Source organism: Gadus morhua, chromosome 14 (genome assembly GCF_902167405.1).
Source record: "Gadus morhua chromosome 14, gadMor3.0, whole genome shotgun sequence".
NCBI classification, from domain to species: Eukaryota; Metazoa; Chordata; class Actinopteri; order Gadiformes; family Gadidae; genus Gadus; species Gadus morhua.
The window spans coordinates 16,333,779-16,350,808 of record NC_044061.1 but is presented as its reverse complement, the minus strand read 5'-3'; the positions used below and the strand labels follow the sequence as shown (position 1 = coordinate 16,350,808).

The 17,030-nt window shown below is 47.3% G+C and overlaps 1 protein-coding gene across 3 annotated transcripts in view; it reads right to left on the bottom strand.

Moving 5' to 3' along the window:
* Positions 1-596: 596 nt before the first annotated feature.
* Positions 597-17,030, bottom strand: part of ankrd11 (ankyrin repeat domain 11) — a 136,947-nt gene continuing 120,513 nt past the window's right edge. For 2 of the 3 annotated variants that reach the window (XM_030377805.1, XM_030377807.1), the window contains 9 exons: positions 16,576-16,776; positions 15,902-16,044; positions 15,468-15,615; positions 10,702-15,142; positions 7,523-10,424; positions 6,918-7,016; positions 6,149-6,292; positions 4,032-4,124; positions 597-2,446 (listed from right to left, as the gene is read on the bottom strand). In XM_030377805.1, the coding sequence (XP_030233665.1) occupies positions 2,261-2,446; positions 4,032-4,124; positions 6,149-6,292; positions 6,918-7,016; positions 7,523-10,424; positions 10,702-15,142; positions 15,468-15,615; positions 15,902-16,044; positions 16,576-16,776 (8,357 nt within the window). In that variant the 3' untranslated portion in view covers positions 597-2,260. The remainder of the gene's footprint in view (positions 2,447-4,031; positions 4,125-6,148; positions 6,293-6,917; positions 7,017-7,522; positions 10,425-10,701; positions 15,143-15,467; positions 15,616-15,901; positions 16,045-16,575; positions 16,777-17,030) is intronic. The other variant, XM_030377806.1, reaches the window with a different exon arrangement.

Genomic DNA, 17,030 nt, shown 5'->3' with positions numbered 1-17,030 from the left:
GTGAAGTAAGAAAGAGGGCGATCAGCGATGTAAGCAGAAAGTTTGTAAACAGCATGAGTACACCGGGGAGGGGGGGTGGGGGGGGCTGGTCTTGCACTATACAGGACGGTAAATCAAAGAAACTAAAAAAATGACAAACGAGAACATTTACAAGACAACAATCAAAACAACAATACACACAAAACAAAATTAAGAGCACAACACAGGAATTATGTAAAAAAAAAACAAAAAAACAAAACACTCTTCACCCATAGGAAAGATAAAACTAGACAAAGCAAATGGAAAAAGGAACTAATTGCAGGGCGTTCGAGCTCTGCTATTCAAGTAGGACGTACAAAAAGCGGGTATGTCATTTTTTTGGTTCATATTAGGAACACTTGAGTGTTGAGCCGAATAGAAAAATAAAACAAATGCCACCAAACTACCGTCAATCACTTAATCTCCCAGCAACACAAGTACTTTGCAGGTGAAAGCTGTCTAACATGCTTAAAAATGATAAACCATCTTTTAGAATAACAGTAATTACCATCTAAACGCCTTCTGAGTCTTAAAACTCTGACTGAAAACTCTTTAGTTCAATATGACTCAAAATCAAGTAGACTTTGGAACGTTTAATTAAAACATACATTTTTGAAAAAGGGTGTGATGAAGATAAAATCGAACTTGCCACCATCCTGTGGCAATTATTTTACTACAGCATGGGAGTTAAACACAAAACAAACAGGGAGCTGGAAAACAAGTATCCGGTGACGTCAGGAGCCGGCCTACAAGGCCCAGCAAAGCACTCCACAAGTCATGGACCAAATGGTGAAGTACAGTGTAAAAGGGGAGAAAAGCTATCAACATTATTTTTAATAACCGATTTCAGTCAATGACAATTTCTAAAAAACAAAAAATTTAAATTGAATGAATTTAGTTAAATTCTCAGCGAAAAAAACGACAATTAAAACCAATGAAACACAAATAAAACATGTCTCTCTTTGCCAGTACTCAATAAATCTGGTTTTACTGTAAAAAGGCATTTTCTTGGTTTTTAATTCTTCAGATAATAGAACTGTTTAGTAAAGCAACAACAAGGACAATAGCTCCGGACACCCATTTCCCTCCATCGGCCTCCCTGCTACATCTAACTCTGTGTGTGTGTGGTGTGTGTGTGTTTGTGTGTGAGGGAGGCCTGGGTTGTGTAGTCGGTCATTGGAGTGTGTAAATCCTGACACAATGCGTTTGGCCCAAGGGAATGAAGGGCAAAGTGCTGCCTAAAAGTCAACTGTACATACAAAGATTATTTTTCGGTAATTTTTCGTTTTTTTGTCTTTACACTTAACTGAGTGATGTTACAGTACGTATACATTATTTACAACTGTGCAGTAATGTGTGGCAAAATAAATTATCTAGAAGGCAGCAAGAATACATTGGTTTCAACAAATATAAAAACTGTACAGAATTTACCCAATACAACATTTTTTTCAGGTTTCTTTTGTGTTTTTTTCCCATCAAACTAATATTGGCTCTGTAGTGTTTCAAGACACTTCCTCAGAAACAATGAAATGCCCAAGTAAAGAAATAGACAAAAATCAAACATATTTCTCTCTCTAGTCACCTTGTTAAATAAACCCTCTCTTCTGCCCATCCAGGGGTGGAGTTTAATTTGCAGTCTCTGGCCTTTGTTGTGTGTGTGTGTGTGTGTGTGTGTGTGTGTGTGTGTGTGTGTGTGTGTGTGTGTGTGTGTGTGTGTGTGTGTGTGTCCCTTTACAACACACCTGCTGCGGGGCCAAGGTGTGTGTGCGTGCTCTTTCCCCGAGGCTGCTGGGAGATAAGCTCCTCCCTCCTCGCCATAGGACAGTTGGTGTGGTCTGCTGCAGCAGCGGAGACCAATGAAGGGAAAGGACCGGTGGAAAGGGCTCGTGTCCTCACAGCGAGCTCTCTGGGCCTCCTCCCACTCACAGTAAAGCGTTAAAAGGTGGAAGATCAAAGTGCAACACTTGGGGTTTCTCTCCACCGGGGTTTAAAAATGGCCTCACTTGGGGGAGAGTAAACGTGTGTTTGCCTTTACTTGGTTTCTCGGTAGAATAAGCAATGGTTCCTCCCTCTCTCTCCCTCTCTAAAGCCTTCTCATGGAAACGCGCTAGCCCTTTCTGAAGTTCCCTCTGAAGAGGAGGAAGATAGCGGCGGTGGGAGCGTGTCCGTCCAGCCCGGGGGTTTGTCCGTCCAGATGGGGGGCGTGTCCCTGTCCAGGGTCCTTGGAGTATGTCCACTGGGATCACGCTGGCAGCAGGACAAAGTCGTCATTGACATCGACCATGGGCACGTAGAAGGAGGGCACTTCGTTGACGCACAGGGACTTGTGGGCCGTAGGGTCCAGTTCCTGCACCTTCAGCTGCCACTCCATGCGCTGGACTGCGTTCAGCGCCGCAGCCTCGTGCTGCTGCCGCATCAGCAGGCACGTCTGGGGCGGGGGAAAGGCGCGGGAGTTACTACCAAAACCGCTTCTCATTTAATTAGATCTTACAAGGGAACAGTTGCATTCTGCTCTCTGCTTATAGGAAGCAACTCTGTCAAAGCACATGTATGAAGCAGTCCTCTAGTGAGCTTGACGGTACCCCTTTAAAAAGAACTAGAGTTTTCTCAACCTCTATTTGTAATTAAACCCATAGCAATAATGTGGAAACCCCAGTCGATAATGTAACAAATTTCTGAGCGCATAATATAATAACACATTGCCTATAATTTTACAACGTACAACATTCGTTCACCACAAATGACTCTTAAAAGCAGTGCCAACATTATTTTTTTTTTTAACCATTCAGCGAACAAAAGGCGCCAGGCTGATTATCATTTAGGGGGCCACTCAAGGACATGCAGAAGCGTCATCAACACGCCCACTGAAGTGGTGTGAGAAATACCAACTTTCTACTCCTCATTCACATATAAGGTAATTTACATTTCCTACAGAGAAAATACAACCTCAGGGGTAGTATTAGTCAGGAGATTTTCAGGGTACAAATGTCAGGATATGTTGTTCACACATACGGCCCATCAGGAGAATATCAGGATTTACACGCGTGTCTGAAAGCAGCTAATGTGTGAGCATCTGATTACATTATAAAATTAGTCAATTGGTGGGAACAGGGGTAATTGTTCAATGGAAAGTGTAGTATACTATGCATGCAAATCAATTATTAAATAGCTTTTACTGTTATTCAGGGCTGAAAAGTGCATTGACATTTTAAAATGCAAGGCAACTACTATTGGTTAGTTGAAAGTAATAATCATCATTGAGATTAAACATCTTTTCCAGTGTCCTGGCCAAGACAGGCTGTAGTAGCCTACAGTCACACATAAAACATAAGAAAAATAAAACTAAAACAGTCCGCAGGGGGGGATATCAATGTCGCAAGACATTTCGGAAGGCTCAAGGAGGAGGGTAATAATTTATTTCAGCAACAAATTGTAGTCTTGTGTTGGACTTTATAGACATGATTCACCATACTGTGTTATTGACATGTTTTGATTTGGTGTTATAGGGACACTGTCTCTTTAAGAATCATGTGACTTGTGTGTTGATATGCTGGTCGGTGCGATGCTTGAATTTAACGGTTATTATAGGACAAAATGAATGACCCGCCGTTGCTTGTCGAGGTGAGAAATTGTCTCTTCCCTTATTTTATCACAATTTCTACAGAGTATAGACAGAAAGAGTCGATGGCGGAGTTGATGGTCTTAGCGTACGGTGTGTGCGCAAGTGTGTGTGCGTGCGAGTGCGCTTCCGTGTCTGTGTCGCTGCCTTTGTCTTGACGTGCAGCGTGTGTGTGTGCGAGAATTAGTTAGCAATTTTCCAAACATTATATGCAAAAAAGTGTAACATTACTAAATCGAAACCCTGTGAAAACACAAGTAATGGCCTGCATGGTTTCCCCCTGTGCCAGGTGTTGTCATTGGCCAATGGTCATAGTGACTTCACCTGGCACCATTGGAGCAGGGAGAGCAAACGGGAGTTAACAGGAAGTGATGTTCGCGGACTTGAGATGTACCTTCATTCGGTCGTACTTGTCGTCTACGTCCTGGATCCAGGAGATGAACTGGCGAGCGTTGAAGCGGTCTCTCACTGACTTGTTCTCATCGCCCTGTCAGAAAACGACTACAGGTCAGACACTGGGAAATCAACTGCTGTTAAAAAAACACTTAAACCACTGTTTCAGATGGAATTCAAACACTGCGTGATCTGCGTTTTGGGCTTAGAATTTAAGGAAAGAGGGGGCCGTGTTATCCCCATGGTACTTTTTTAGTACTGTCGTTGTGTTACTTTTATGAGCATTATAATAAGCAATGTATTTGTAAGACTGTAGAGTTATACTATAGGTGTCTGGGAAGCTCAACCCTCACTCGGACGCGGACATTAAATACATCGCTGCTCAGCCCGAGCTTCACCATCAACACACACCGCTGTCTTATACAATGGTGTCCAGGAAGCCTTACCCTCCGACATGGGTATTTAATAAATCGCTGCTCAGACTGTGCTTCACCATCCACACACACACCGGGGCATTATGGAAAAGGCACTCAGATGTCGTGAAAATAATGACACCTGCCTCCGCAGCAGATTGTAACGTTCACATATTGTTTTGGGGAGAATGGCAAAAACATAGGATTTTACCCCTTACTTCGCTAAATTGGGGACTTATTTCAGTAGCAGTGATAAAATGGCATAGATTACTATTCTCTGTGCCTAGTCTCTATGTAGTAGGCATTAGTCATGACAGATGTCCATGTTTGATTGTTTTAAAATACAGGGTGCATAAGTGTAGACACCCCTATTTTAAATTTCAATAGAGGCAGGCAGATTTTTATTTTTTAAAAGCAAGTTATTTCATGGATCCAGGATACTATTCATCCTGATGAAGTTACCTATGCAACCTGATGAAGTCGGCCTTTGGAATTAAAATAGCCCCACATCACCACATACCCTTCACTATACCTCGAGATTGACATGGTTCTTTTCAGAGTATTATTAGGCTTTCATCTGATCTTCTTTAATAGCTCCAAAATAATGAAAAACTTAAGAAGTTTTACCTGATAGTTTGTATCCTTTTAGAATAACGTTCTTAGAAATGTATATATTTGGATAGTGCCATTGCCATTACACAAAGTGGTTATCAAACTAATAAGGACATTTATTGAAAGCAAAGCAAACAACATAAAACATTGCAGAACCTAAGGCTTTTCATTCTACAAGTCAAGCAATTCTGTGGTATCACTTATTAAGCACCCCAATCCTCCCAATGGACTGTCTCGCTGTACAACACGCAGAAATATGTCAACAGTACCGTCAGCACTCTGTAGTACTGAAGTAATTTGGTCGGAACCATTAAGTACCAGAGTTCAGTTCCCAAACCTAGTTATCAGCTTGTCAATCTTGTTGCAAAAGATGTTGTTACTCTGCCGTTACCCTATATGCTAGGACTAGTAGTCCTATATGCTAGGACTACTAGTCCTATCATGTAGGACTACTAGTCCTATATGACATAGGACTACTAGTCCTATGCTAGGACTACTAGTCCTATATGACATAGACCTACTAGTCCTATATGACATAGTACTACTAGTCCTATATGACATAGGACTAGTAGTCCTATGCTAGGACTACTAGTCCTATATGATAGGACTAGAGGTCCTATATGATAGGACTAGTAGTCCTATATGATAGGACTAGTAGTCCTATCATATAGGACTAGTAGTAGTCCTACATGATAGGACTAGTAGTCCTATCATATTTTTTTTTTCTTCTAGTCCTATATGATAGGACTAGAAGTCCTATATGATAGGACTAGTAGTCCTATATGATAGGACTACTCAATTTACGGAAGGGTATCGCTTCCTCAGAGATGCACGTCGCGATCTCATGCCACTGTTGCAGGTGCAGGTTGGAGGTTGTAGGGCCAGGTTTTGGAGTTTTGTTTTGTGTGGTGTGTAAAATGTTCAATGTTTTTTTCCCAGATTCCCAAATTACATTTTCTTATTACCGAGAGTAAAGTAACGAAAAAGGTAGCGCTGGGTACCGATACCGATTTCCAGGTACTGGTAACGTTTCAAATGTTAACGCCACACAACCCAAATACATACATATCCATATACAGGTGTGTGTGGGTACCTGGGTCTCGGAGGGCATGTTGTACACCTCAGAGTCTAGCAGCATAGTGCAGGCGCTGAACGGGACCGCCTGATTGGCTATAGTCCTGGCAGCCCGGCAGTGGACCCTCAACATCTCCTGCTCACAAGACACGATCAGCTTCTCCTGGACAAGAAAGAGACACAGGGAGAGAGATTTAAAGATACTAATATATCGAAGAAGAGTCATGTTATGGCCCATTACTGGGAAATAGTTTTATATGAACTCACTCGTGACCGTTACAATTATCTCACAGTATACACCGTTTACATGTTAATATATTTATATTTTGGGCATTAGCAATTTAAATGTACATTTTCCATGCCAATAAGGCCCTTTGAAGATATTGAAATAGATATACATGCGAGGTACCGGTGAGTCTGATTAACATTGGAAGTTACACAAATGACAGGGCTCGCTTCACTAGAGGAGCACCCTAAAAAGCGCCGTAAGGAGGCCCTTGATTTGATTTTACAATGCAGCCAAGACCTTCATCAAAAGGGAGAATTTAAAACAGAGGACCTTACTGCGGAGGAAGAAGTGAAGACAGATGAAAGGACAGGGGATAAGAGGAAAGAAGGGATAAGAGGAGAGGAGGACAAAGACAGAAGATAGGAGGAAGACGAGAGAGGAGCATAGACAGAAATAGAAAGGAGCCAACGGAAGGAGAGGACGGAGAAAAGAGGAAGGATTAGAGGAGAGAGTTGGAAGAAGAGGACAGAGGAGTGAGTGTTCAGTAGGTGACTGTTACCCTCTCGATGCTGTGCTGGAGTCTGAGCTTCCCCCTGACTGCCTCCTGCTGTCTGAAGAGCTCTTTCAGGGGTTCCGACAGAGAAGGGGGTGGAGCGATCTGGAGGAGAACAACTGCGCAGTCAGAACTGTGACCAGGTATCTATAGCTGTTAGTCTGTCTCTAGATCCTATAACACTGAAGCTAGGTCTCATTAGCTATCGCTGGTAGTCTTGCTCTATGTCCGATAACCCTTAAACCAGGTTTGTAGCTGTGATCTAGGTCCTACAACAGCAGCTAGGTCGCTAGTTAGCTATAGCCTAAGCCTGCTTCGGCTCCTACAATATTGTTAGCCAGATATCTAGGTTTGCCAGTTAGCTAGGTGTTGCTCTGGATGCAATAACAGTGTTTAGTGAGACAGTTAGCTACCAATGCTATAGATGCTACAGTGTTATAAAGCTAGCCAGACCTTCTAGAATTGTTATTTGAGCTATTTAGGAGAATTTAATAATTAGGACGTTTGATTTTTAATAAAATTGAACTATTCATTGGCTCAAATGAACTGTAATTGCCTTCATGAATAAAATCGGTGCAATGTGTCTCGACAGTAAATAGTAAGTTACTAACCACTGGGATGTGCAGCTTGCTTAGGGGCTTGCCGTCCAGCAGGTAGGATCCCGTGTAGGTGACATACTCAGCGTAGCACTGTGGAGCCTGTGGCGTGATGTAGCACAGGATCTTCCTCTTCTCCTCGATCTTCTTCCGGATCTGCAGATACTCGAAATAGGGGTTGGAGCGGTCGCTGTGGTATGGCTCAATGTCGTCTAGCTTGATGGCGTTGACGATTACCGCAAGCGTCTGCTGGATCATCTCCCTCGTCTGCTGCATGGCTGTGTTAACCAGCTGCACCTGCACCTGCGGCACGGCCGAACGTGCAAACCTCCTCTTCCTCGGGTGCTGCGTCTGGGCGTCCTCCTCCTCTGGTGGCAGTGGCCGCCCTTTCGTAGCTTTGCTGAGCAACACAGGAGCAGGCACCTGGGCGGGGGGAGCCACGACAACGGTGGGGGTTGGTGGTGTCTGTGTTATTGTTGTCGTCACCATGGTGACGGACGCCAACGCAGGAGGCGTGTCCTTCGTCTTGTCCGAAGGCGGGTCGGAGGGGGCTGAGGTGGACGTGGGCGTCCGGGTGATTGGGGTCTGTGCGATGCTCACCACGGGGTTCATTCCTAGGGTGGCGGAGGTTGTGATGGCAGAGAGCAGCACGGTCGGCTGATGCTGGGGCTGCAGCAGTGCGGGCGTAGACGACACAGAGGAGGGGTTCTGCTTACTCTGGTTGGCCAGCATCTGGGCACGGTTACGTGTCATCCGCTGGGGTACCTCCTCCACCTTCTTGGGCAGGTCGGTAGACACCGCAGTGAGCGTGACGGTCAGCTTGGACGTGGGCTCCTGTGCGTCCGATATGTCAACTGTGCTGGAGATGGTCACTGCGACGGGGAGAGGGGGCAGCGGGCTGCATGTTGCCATCCCCAGAAGGGGCTCAGGCTCTGGTTCCGGCCGCAGCTGCTCCACCTTGGAAACAGGGAGTGGTTCCAGTTCGACCTGCAGGGAGTCCGTGAGGGACTGGATGTGCCTGTGGTTGTGGTGCTGCAGTTGGCTGCTTTCCAAGTCAACGGAAGAGAGAAGAATGGCGCCACCCAAATCCTCTGGTGCATCGTAGAAGCTCTTTGGCTCCAGAACACCGCCCTGTGGGTGGTTCGAAGACAGGGGCACGCTGAGTGGGACGCTCTGGAGTTCAGGCTCCAAGTCCTGCTGGAAGTTAGCTTGCGGGGAGGGGACGACTGGATCTTGCACAGCAGCCTCTCTCAGAGCAGGAGCTGCTACTGGGGAGGAGCATGGAGGCACTACGACGTCCACCTCCATCAAGGCCGGCTCCTCTCTGTGAGACATGGTGTGTCGGATATGTGGGCTTTGCACCGTGGTTTTATGCTCGGGTAACTCTGTCTCCTCCGTCTTGTCAGGGAGTGGCAGGTCGGGCAGCGAGAATGGACCTAGGTCATCCAGCTCATCCACGGCGGCCGGGAACGGATCGACCCAGGGCACCGTCGGATCGGGGCTCACGGCTGGAACCATGTGGCTCTCTTGCAGGGTAGTGGTGTTTATGACGATGGTGGGGGTGGGGGGGATGAATCTGTGGGAGGATGGGGGACTGTCTGGCCTGCCACATGATAGGTCCGTCTCCATCTGATGAGTGTCCTCAATGGGTGGCTTGTTGCACTCTGTGAAGAAGGCCTCCAGCGGTATCGAGGAGGACGACGCGTTCAGATAGTTCGGCTCCGTGTCCATCGTGGTGTCCGGCCTCTCCGGAGAGGGGATGTCTGCCACAGCTTCCTTCTGTTCATCAAAGTCACTATCAGGGACATAAGTCCTGTAGGCAGCATAGGGCGGTGTGACTGAGGGGTGGCCGGAGATGTGCTGCATCTCGTGGTCAGAGTTTGAGTAGGGGCTGGTGATCTTGGAGACAGCTGCCTCAATCTCCCGGAACGTCCGGTTTGGGGACTTCAGGAGCATCTCCGGGTTCCAGCTCATGGTGTGGTCGCAGGAGGACTCGCCCAGCGTGGCCGAGGCGAGGGTTTGGTCTAAGGGGTGGTGGACCACCGGGACCTGGGGATCTGGAGAGTCTGCAGTCCAGCTCTTCCTCATGGGCTCCTCGATACGGGGAGGGAAGGCACACACCTCTGCTGGTTGATCCGGCTCCTCGGCCATGCATTGGTCCTCTTCCTCTTCTCTGTCGTCTAGCTCATCTTCAACCTGTTCCTCCTCTTCCTCCGCCTCAAACTCATCTTCTTCTTCCTCCACCTCATACTCCTCCTCCTCTTCTTCCTCCTCATCTTCTTCCTCCTCCTCCTCCTCTTCCTCTTCATCCTCCTCCTCATCAGGGTCCTCCATGGCCGAGGGCAGGTAGTCTGTGCCACTAACAGGGTCTGAGGGTACTAGATCGGGCTCACTATGTTGAGGCTCTGAGATGTCATCAATGTCCATCGGTGGCAATGCGGCGGGTGCCGGCGTCGGCGGGGCGGCGATGTCCAAACAGGGCTCCTGGGGGTCGGGCCGGTGCACTGGTGTTGACGGCTTCAGAAGAAAGCTGTTGAACATGCTCTCTGAGGCGTTCTCTCCACCTTCGGGACCAGCGAGCACCGAGGTGGCCCCGTTCTGGTGGCTGTCCAGGTGCGAGGAGTCCACCCGAGGGGACAGTATCCGGATGGGGGAGAAGTAAGGAGGCGACAAGCACTCCAGGCGGTCCAGGGCCGCTTTGTCCTCACGGAGCTGGGAGGACGAGCACAGCTCGAACTCTGAGCCTGGGGGGCTGCTGTGCTGTCTGAGGAACTTGTCGGCCTCAGCCTTGAACTCGTCCTCCAGGGGGCGCCGGACCTCTAAAGAGGCCGAGCGGCTGACCAGGGGCAGCTGCAGGTTCTTGGCAGGGGTCAAACAGGTGCCCTCCTGGAAACTGTGGGAGGAGTTTGAGTACCTGCTGATATATGAAGAGAACACCGTCAGACAAGGCAGGTTAGAGTCAATTAAAAATAAACAAACAAACATGTAGAACAATAACAAACATTTAGAACAATAATGTAATCTGTTAACATTACAACAAATTTTTTTTTGACAAAAGTATGAATTCGAAGGCTACATTCACACTGCAAGCCTAGTTTCCCGATTATGAAAGAAAATTATTTGGTCCACATTTGCTTGCATAGTGAACAAGACCTTAGGCAAAACAGGTTTATCTTACAAATAGACTGAAATACCTTTCGAAGAAGGATGGAGAACAAGCATTCATGGACATGGTCATCGCGGAGGAGTTCTGGCAGTCCAGCCCGTCAAACAGGTCTGGGTAATCTTCAGCACTGCAGGATGGCGTCCTTGGCGTCTGCATCACCTCTTCGTAACTGGGACAGGAGATGACAGAGGTCGGCGTGGGGACTCCTGTTGGTCGGTTCTGATCGGGCCTGGGCGACGCAGGGAGGTTCTCTTTCATTTGGTGGCCCTCCATCCAGTCGTTCGAGTTCTGGCGGTCCATAGATGCTGGCTTACGATCGGGCGACATCATCTGAGCAGGGATCACAACATCCTTTAGCTTTTTCTCCTTGAGAGCAGACTCCAAGGTGTTGGGCTTCTTGACCGTCAGCTCATTGCGGTTCTTCCTCACTTCCTCCAGGGACTTGGTCTTTTCCTTGAGTTTGGGGTCTCCTGATCGGTGCCTGAGCTTCTCCATCTGCTTCATCCTCTCCTTGTGCCTCTTGTGACGCTCCTCGATCTCCTGGTCCTTAAGACTCAACATCTGGCCAAAGCTGGTGAGGCGGAGATCTCCGTCCACCAGGAGCTTCTCTCGTGGGCGATGATCCTTCCGCACCACCTCCTTCATCTGACTCAGCTTCTCTGTTTCATCCTTGATCTTGGACTTTGTGTGGTCCACCCTGCCGCTCTCTTTGTCCAATGCATCTCGATTCCTCTCCTTCTTTACGTCATATTTGGGACTATCCTCCTTTGAGCGATCCTTCAGGAAAGTTACCTGTGGATTCTCTTTGGAGCTGGACTTAACATCCTCTTTAGAGTGTTTGACTGAAGCAAAGCCCTCTGTGCACTTATGCTTCTCCTCTTTGATCTTCTCCTTGTGTTTCTCCTTCTTCTTTTTGTCCTTAATTTTGTCGCTGAGGACACTGCTTGTCTTGTCTTTGTCCTTTTTGGACATCTCTTTTTCAAACTCAAGAGTCTTGTCAAATTCGTCTTGGCAATCAGCTTTTGAGCCGTACGGGAATGTGTAGGGGTCCGCCTCCAGGGGCATGGGCTCCTTCTCAAAGGGCAGGCTCTCCCTGCGACAGTAGGACTCCCTGATCTCCTCTGTCTTGTCCCTTCTCTCTCCCTTCTCCTTCTTCACCTTCTCCTTGTCATGGCTTTTCTTGGAGGAGGAGGAGGACGAGTGACGGTGCCTCTCCTTCTCCCTGAACTTATCCTGAGGGGTAGATATGGAGAGAGAGTCCCTCCTCTCCTCGCACACATCCGGCAGGCTGATGGAGGAGTCGTAGTAGCTGCTGAGGACAGGTTCATTGCCGTGGTCCGTGAAGCTGTCTGAGGACATGTCGCTGTTCTTGTCATTGGAGTCATCTTTGCAGTCGTTCATGGCTTCCTCCTCCAGTTTCTCAAGGAGTGACTTCTCGTTATCACCACTGCTTTTGGAAGGTTTTCTTTCTTGTTTGTGTTTGCTCTTGGTTTTTTCGTCGCTGCCGTCCCTCTTGTCCACCTGTTTCTGCTTAGTTTTCTTGTCCAGGTTGGATTCCACCGACATCCTGTCCTTCCTCTCCTTGTGCTTCACATCCACAGAGTCTTTCCTGTCCTTGCTGTGTTTCTCTAGGGAGCCTTTCCTTTCTTTCTCAAATACTGTCTTGTCTTTTTTCTTGTCTTTGTGTTCCTTGTCTTTCGGCTTCTCTGTGGTGTGTTTGCCGTCGGCAGAGAATTTTCGGGCCTTTTCAGACGTGAAGTGGTCAAGGTCGTCCTGATCGGGCGTAGATTCCTTCCGGTGGGAGTCAGACAGGCCGAGCGAATCACTCAGCTTGGCCACACTCCCGTTGTAACTGTCCTCCTCATCGTCGCTTTCATCCGTGAAAATGTCGGCGATCTTGTACCAGGTTTTCTCACGGATTTTCTCAGGCTTCTTCTCCTCTTTCTTGACCTCCAAGAAGTCTTTCTCTTTGTCTGCATGCTTGTCCTGAGAAACCTTCTCCTTCTTCTCTTTCGTTTGGTCCGAGGACATCTTGCGGTCTTTGTCTTTTCCATGAGAGTCTTTGTGTTTGTCTTTGGCTCCTTCCTTCTTATCTTTGGCCCCCCGCTCTGCATCCTTCTCTTTCACAGCCTTCTCGTTGGAGTTCTTCTCCTTCTCCTGGTCAACTCCCCTATCTTTAGGTTTCTCCTTGTGCTTGTCAGCTTTCGTCTTTTCCCTTTTTTCCACTCCCTCACTTCCCTTCTTTTCTTTCTCTTTTCCGGAGTGGTTTCTCTCTCTGACATCTGAGGATTTCCCGATTTCTAGGTCCTTGAACAAACCGTCGTTGCTGTATTCCTCCCGGGCTGACTCCTGCTTTATCTTGACCTCTTTACGTTCCTTTGTGAACTCATAGGAGTCCTTGCGGTCACGGCTGTTGTCGATGGTGTCCTTCTCTTTCTTTTCTTTATTATCTGCGGACTCTTTGCGCTTCTTTTCTTTCTCCATTGTGTGTCCAGAGTTCAGCTTCTGTTTGTCAGCCCAGTCTTTCTTCTTCTCGCCGGGCTTCTCAAAGGACTCTTTGTCCTTCTTCTTGGAACCGGGCTCCTTCTCCATTCTCTTTTCACTGTGGTCTGACTTCTTCTCTTTGACTTTGTCTTTCCGCCTCGTCTCCTCCTTCACCGTCTCCACGGTGAGCTTCACAGCGCTGTTGGCTTTGTACTCCTTGTACTCCTTGACAGGGGCATCCCAGCTGTCTTCTCCGTACATCGAGGAGCCGATGGAGAGGTCCGAGCCCCATCTGTCGTGGTGATCATCTGAGGCACTTAGCTTACTGTCGTCAAGGTTCAGGAAGCGGTTGTTGACGTCGTAGGTGTCATACTCGGAAGATTCCTCTTTCAGAGTTTTGTCCTTTTTTGATTTCTCCTCCTTGGCGTTCTTCTCCTTCTCTGCCTTCTGGGGTTTATCTTCTTTCTGCTCGTTCTTCTTCTCTATTTTTGAAGAGGACTTCTCTTTCGATTTTTTCTTTTTCTCCTCTTTGTGGGTCTTCTGCTTTTCTTCCTTGGGTTTCTCCTTCTCCTTTTGGTTTCTTTCCTTCTCCGTCTTGGTCAGCTTTTCCCTCTCCTCTTTGCTGGCTTTTTCCTTGTTAGACTCTTTTGTTTTCTTGTTTTTCTCCTCCTTAACAGGTCTCTGTAGCTCTTTCCCCGACAACCAGTCCTTGTCCTCAGGCTTGGTCTTCGAAAGCCTCTCCTCCTTTTTAGAATGGTCTTTTTCATGTTTTGACAATTTGACCTTGCTTTCCACCGTCTGTCCGTCTGTGTCCACTATTGAAGACTTTTGCCTGGAGTCATCAAAGTCGAAAGAGTAACTCTTCACAAACTTCTCGTTCATGTCTTGGTTAAGAACCAGGCTGGGGGCTTTTTCTTTCTCCTTGTTTTTATGCTTGTGCTTCACTTTATGCTTCTTCACAACCTTTCCATCCACATCGGTTTTAGACACTGCACTGTCGATGTTGGAGTTCTTGTGGATGTCGGAGCTCTTCTTGTCTATTGTGCCACTGTGCATGTTGTTATTTTTCTTCTTGTTCTCCTGCGTCTTCTTCTTCACCTGCTTCAGGGACTCCACGCTTGAGTCTGCAGACGAGTAGTCCGACTCACTGGTTGGTCTGGTCCTTACAGAGTCAGAGAGGGAGCTGACGTCTGACCAGGGCGGGGACGAGACCGTCTTCCACCCGTCTGTCCTCCACTGCTTTGGGTGCTGCTCTGCTAAGGAGGGTGCTTGCTTCTGCGAGTTTGGGTTCCCATGGGATGACGAGGAGGCATTGAAGGCAGAAGATTCTTTCAGGCTCACACTAGCAGAGTCCTTGAAACTGTTGGAGCCCTTGTCATCCTCGCTCTCCATGTCCCCGCATTCAGAGTCCGACGTGAACTTGTCGTTGACCTTTCCAAAGCGGACCTCTTTGCTCACGTTGTTTTTGGTCTCCTTCTTACGCTTCTTTTTGAATTTGTTCTTGTCCTTCTGCTGTTTCGTGCTTAGTGTGACGGAGTCCCTTGCCTTGGCGTTCGCCGCCATGGCCGGTTGCCGAGGGGTTGGCGTTGGCGTGAAGCCCAATGTCCTGTCATCCTCGTCCGAAGTGTTACTGTCCGAAATGATTCGCCGGACTGCTTTCTTTGGTGTGATTTGAGAGTTACTTTTGGAATATGTTTTGACCGACTCCGTCTTAGGAACAGGGGTGATGTTGTTGGGCTTAGGAGTGGGCTCCTTGCGGAAATCCTTTTTGAGGAGGTGCTTGTCGTCCACGGGCGGCACACGCTCCTCCTCGTCATCCTCATCAAACTCGTACTCATCTTTGACGGGTGTGACGGCATTGGCCTTGGCCGACTCGGCGAGCTTCCCCTTAAGCTTCATGCCCTTCTCAAACTCAGAGTCTGTGTTGTTACCGTCCACCGAGCTAGACGGCGCAAACGACGGGGCGTCCTCCTCCTCTGAAGACTCTGGAGATAGAAAGAATAGAAGACCAGATGAGTATGTGCCAAATACAATTTAGAAAGCGATATTCTAGGTTTACAGCGTCAAACCTCCACCATGTCTTGCTCTGTCCAAGCCAGATGTAAACTGTATAAATAAAACACAGTTTAATCAAAATATCGACACAATAGAATTCCCTGTGATGCAAGACGCTTAGGATAAAAGCGTCTGCTAAATGCCTTAAATGTAAATGCAAGATCTTTACACATATGTGTGCAGGTCATGCCAGTATTCCATCAGCTGATAATAATTACATCATCGGTAGAGGACGGAGAGATAGAGCTGACCAACCTGATGAACTCTCTTCACTGGAGGTGTATGTCCCCTTCCCCAGCAACAGGTTGAGCATGGTGGGAGAGTTGGCCACCTTGAGCGCCGTCTCACCTCGCCGGTTACTCTGCCGTGGGTCTCCTCCATACCGCAGAAGGAGCTTCACCACCTGGAACACAACACAGTCAGTAAAGTACTACCAAATTCCTTTTGAAATAGCCGGTCATATTCCAATATATACAACATAGAACATACACAGGTTGTATGTAATACAGAGATACATTGTAGATCTTATAGAAATTGAAGCTATAAGCATAGTAAAAATGTCTCAGGGGAACCACAAAGGTTTCACACAGTTTGTCATGTTTTAAAACTAAAGACTGTGTTTTTGTTAAAGTTTTCTAAACACCAAATACTGTTAAAGGATCATCAGTAAACTAGGTCTTGCTCATCACCTTGAAGTGTCCATTGTTGGACGCATCATGTAGCGGGGTGTCGTCGTCCAGGCCCTTGGTGTTGACCTCTGCCCCCGCAGCCAGCAGCTGCTTGGCTACGTCGTAGTAACCACGGTTACAGGCCTCATGCAACGCAGTCCAGCCTGGACACACAAGCATCACGCAGGGTGTGTTATATACAACAACTGACCAATGTCAACGAGCCAGCTCATTTCCTTTTCAACATAAGATGTTGGTGATTTCAGTTTGTAGCTCTGCTACATGTTGATGTTTGCTTTTATTGTAAACTAATGTGTTCCTGTATTGTTCTTTAAGGACTCAGTACTCCCATAAACACATATCAAACCCTAAAACCTACTTTCCAAAATCAATTTTCATTGAGTGTGACTTGGAACTGCATTATAATACATATGAGCCTGTGTTATAATATATATAATCAAAGACACAACCATGTACTTTCACTTCACATTTTAAAGCTGTGATACTAGCTTGTGCTTCCACCCCAAACCTGGATATCAAGTCTAAACAGATGATTTACCTGGTTATCATTAAGCATAACATTGGATCTCAGTGTACCAGTGAGAGTGACTCCTCAACAGATAGTCTACCTGTGTATCGCTAAGTGATTCCTCAGGGGATAGTCTACCTGTGTATCACTCAGATTGACTCCTCACCTGCAAAGTCTTTTACATTCACGTCGGCCCCCTCACTAATCAGCTCCTTGATGCGCCGTGCCTCGCCGCGGATCGCCGCTCGGTGGAGCCGTGTCTCGCCACGCTCGTTGCGCTTGTTCACCTTGTCTTTGGTTTTGGATGCCGAGTTCGGCGTTCCCTTCTGGCCTAGGCTCGAATGCGACTGGTGCTTTGGTGTCGTGTCTGCATAGGAATTAAAATACGACAAGTTTAGTATTTTGGTTGAACCGCAGTGTGGCTGTTGCTCGAACCACTGCAATTCAAACTAGTGTGTGTCTGATTCCTCTAATGGCCAGTAGAGGATGATCTTGCACTCCCTTGAGCAGGGGTTGTGTTCCTTACACAGGGAGACTGCCTGAGCTGGTTTTGTTTCATCACATTAACAAGATGAAATCCAAGCTCTGGATGCGTTTGCATCACAAAGTCTGCCGAGCAAT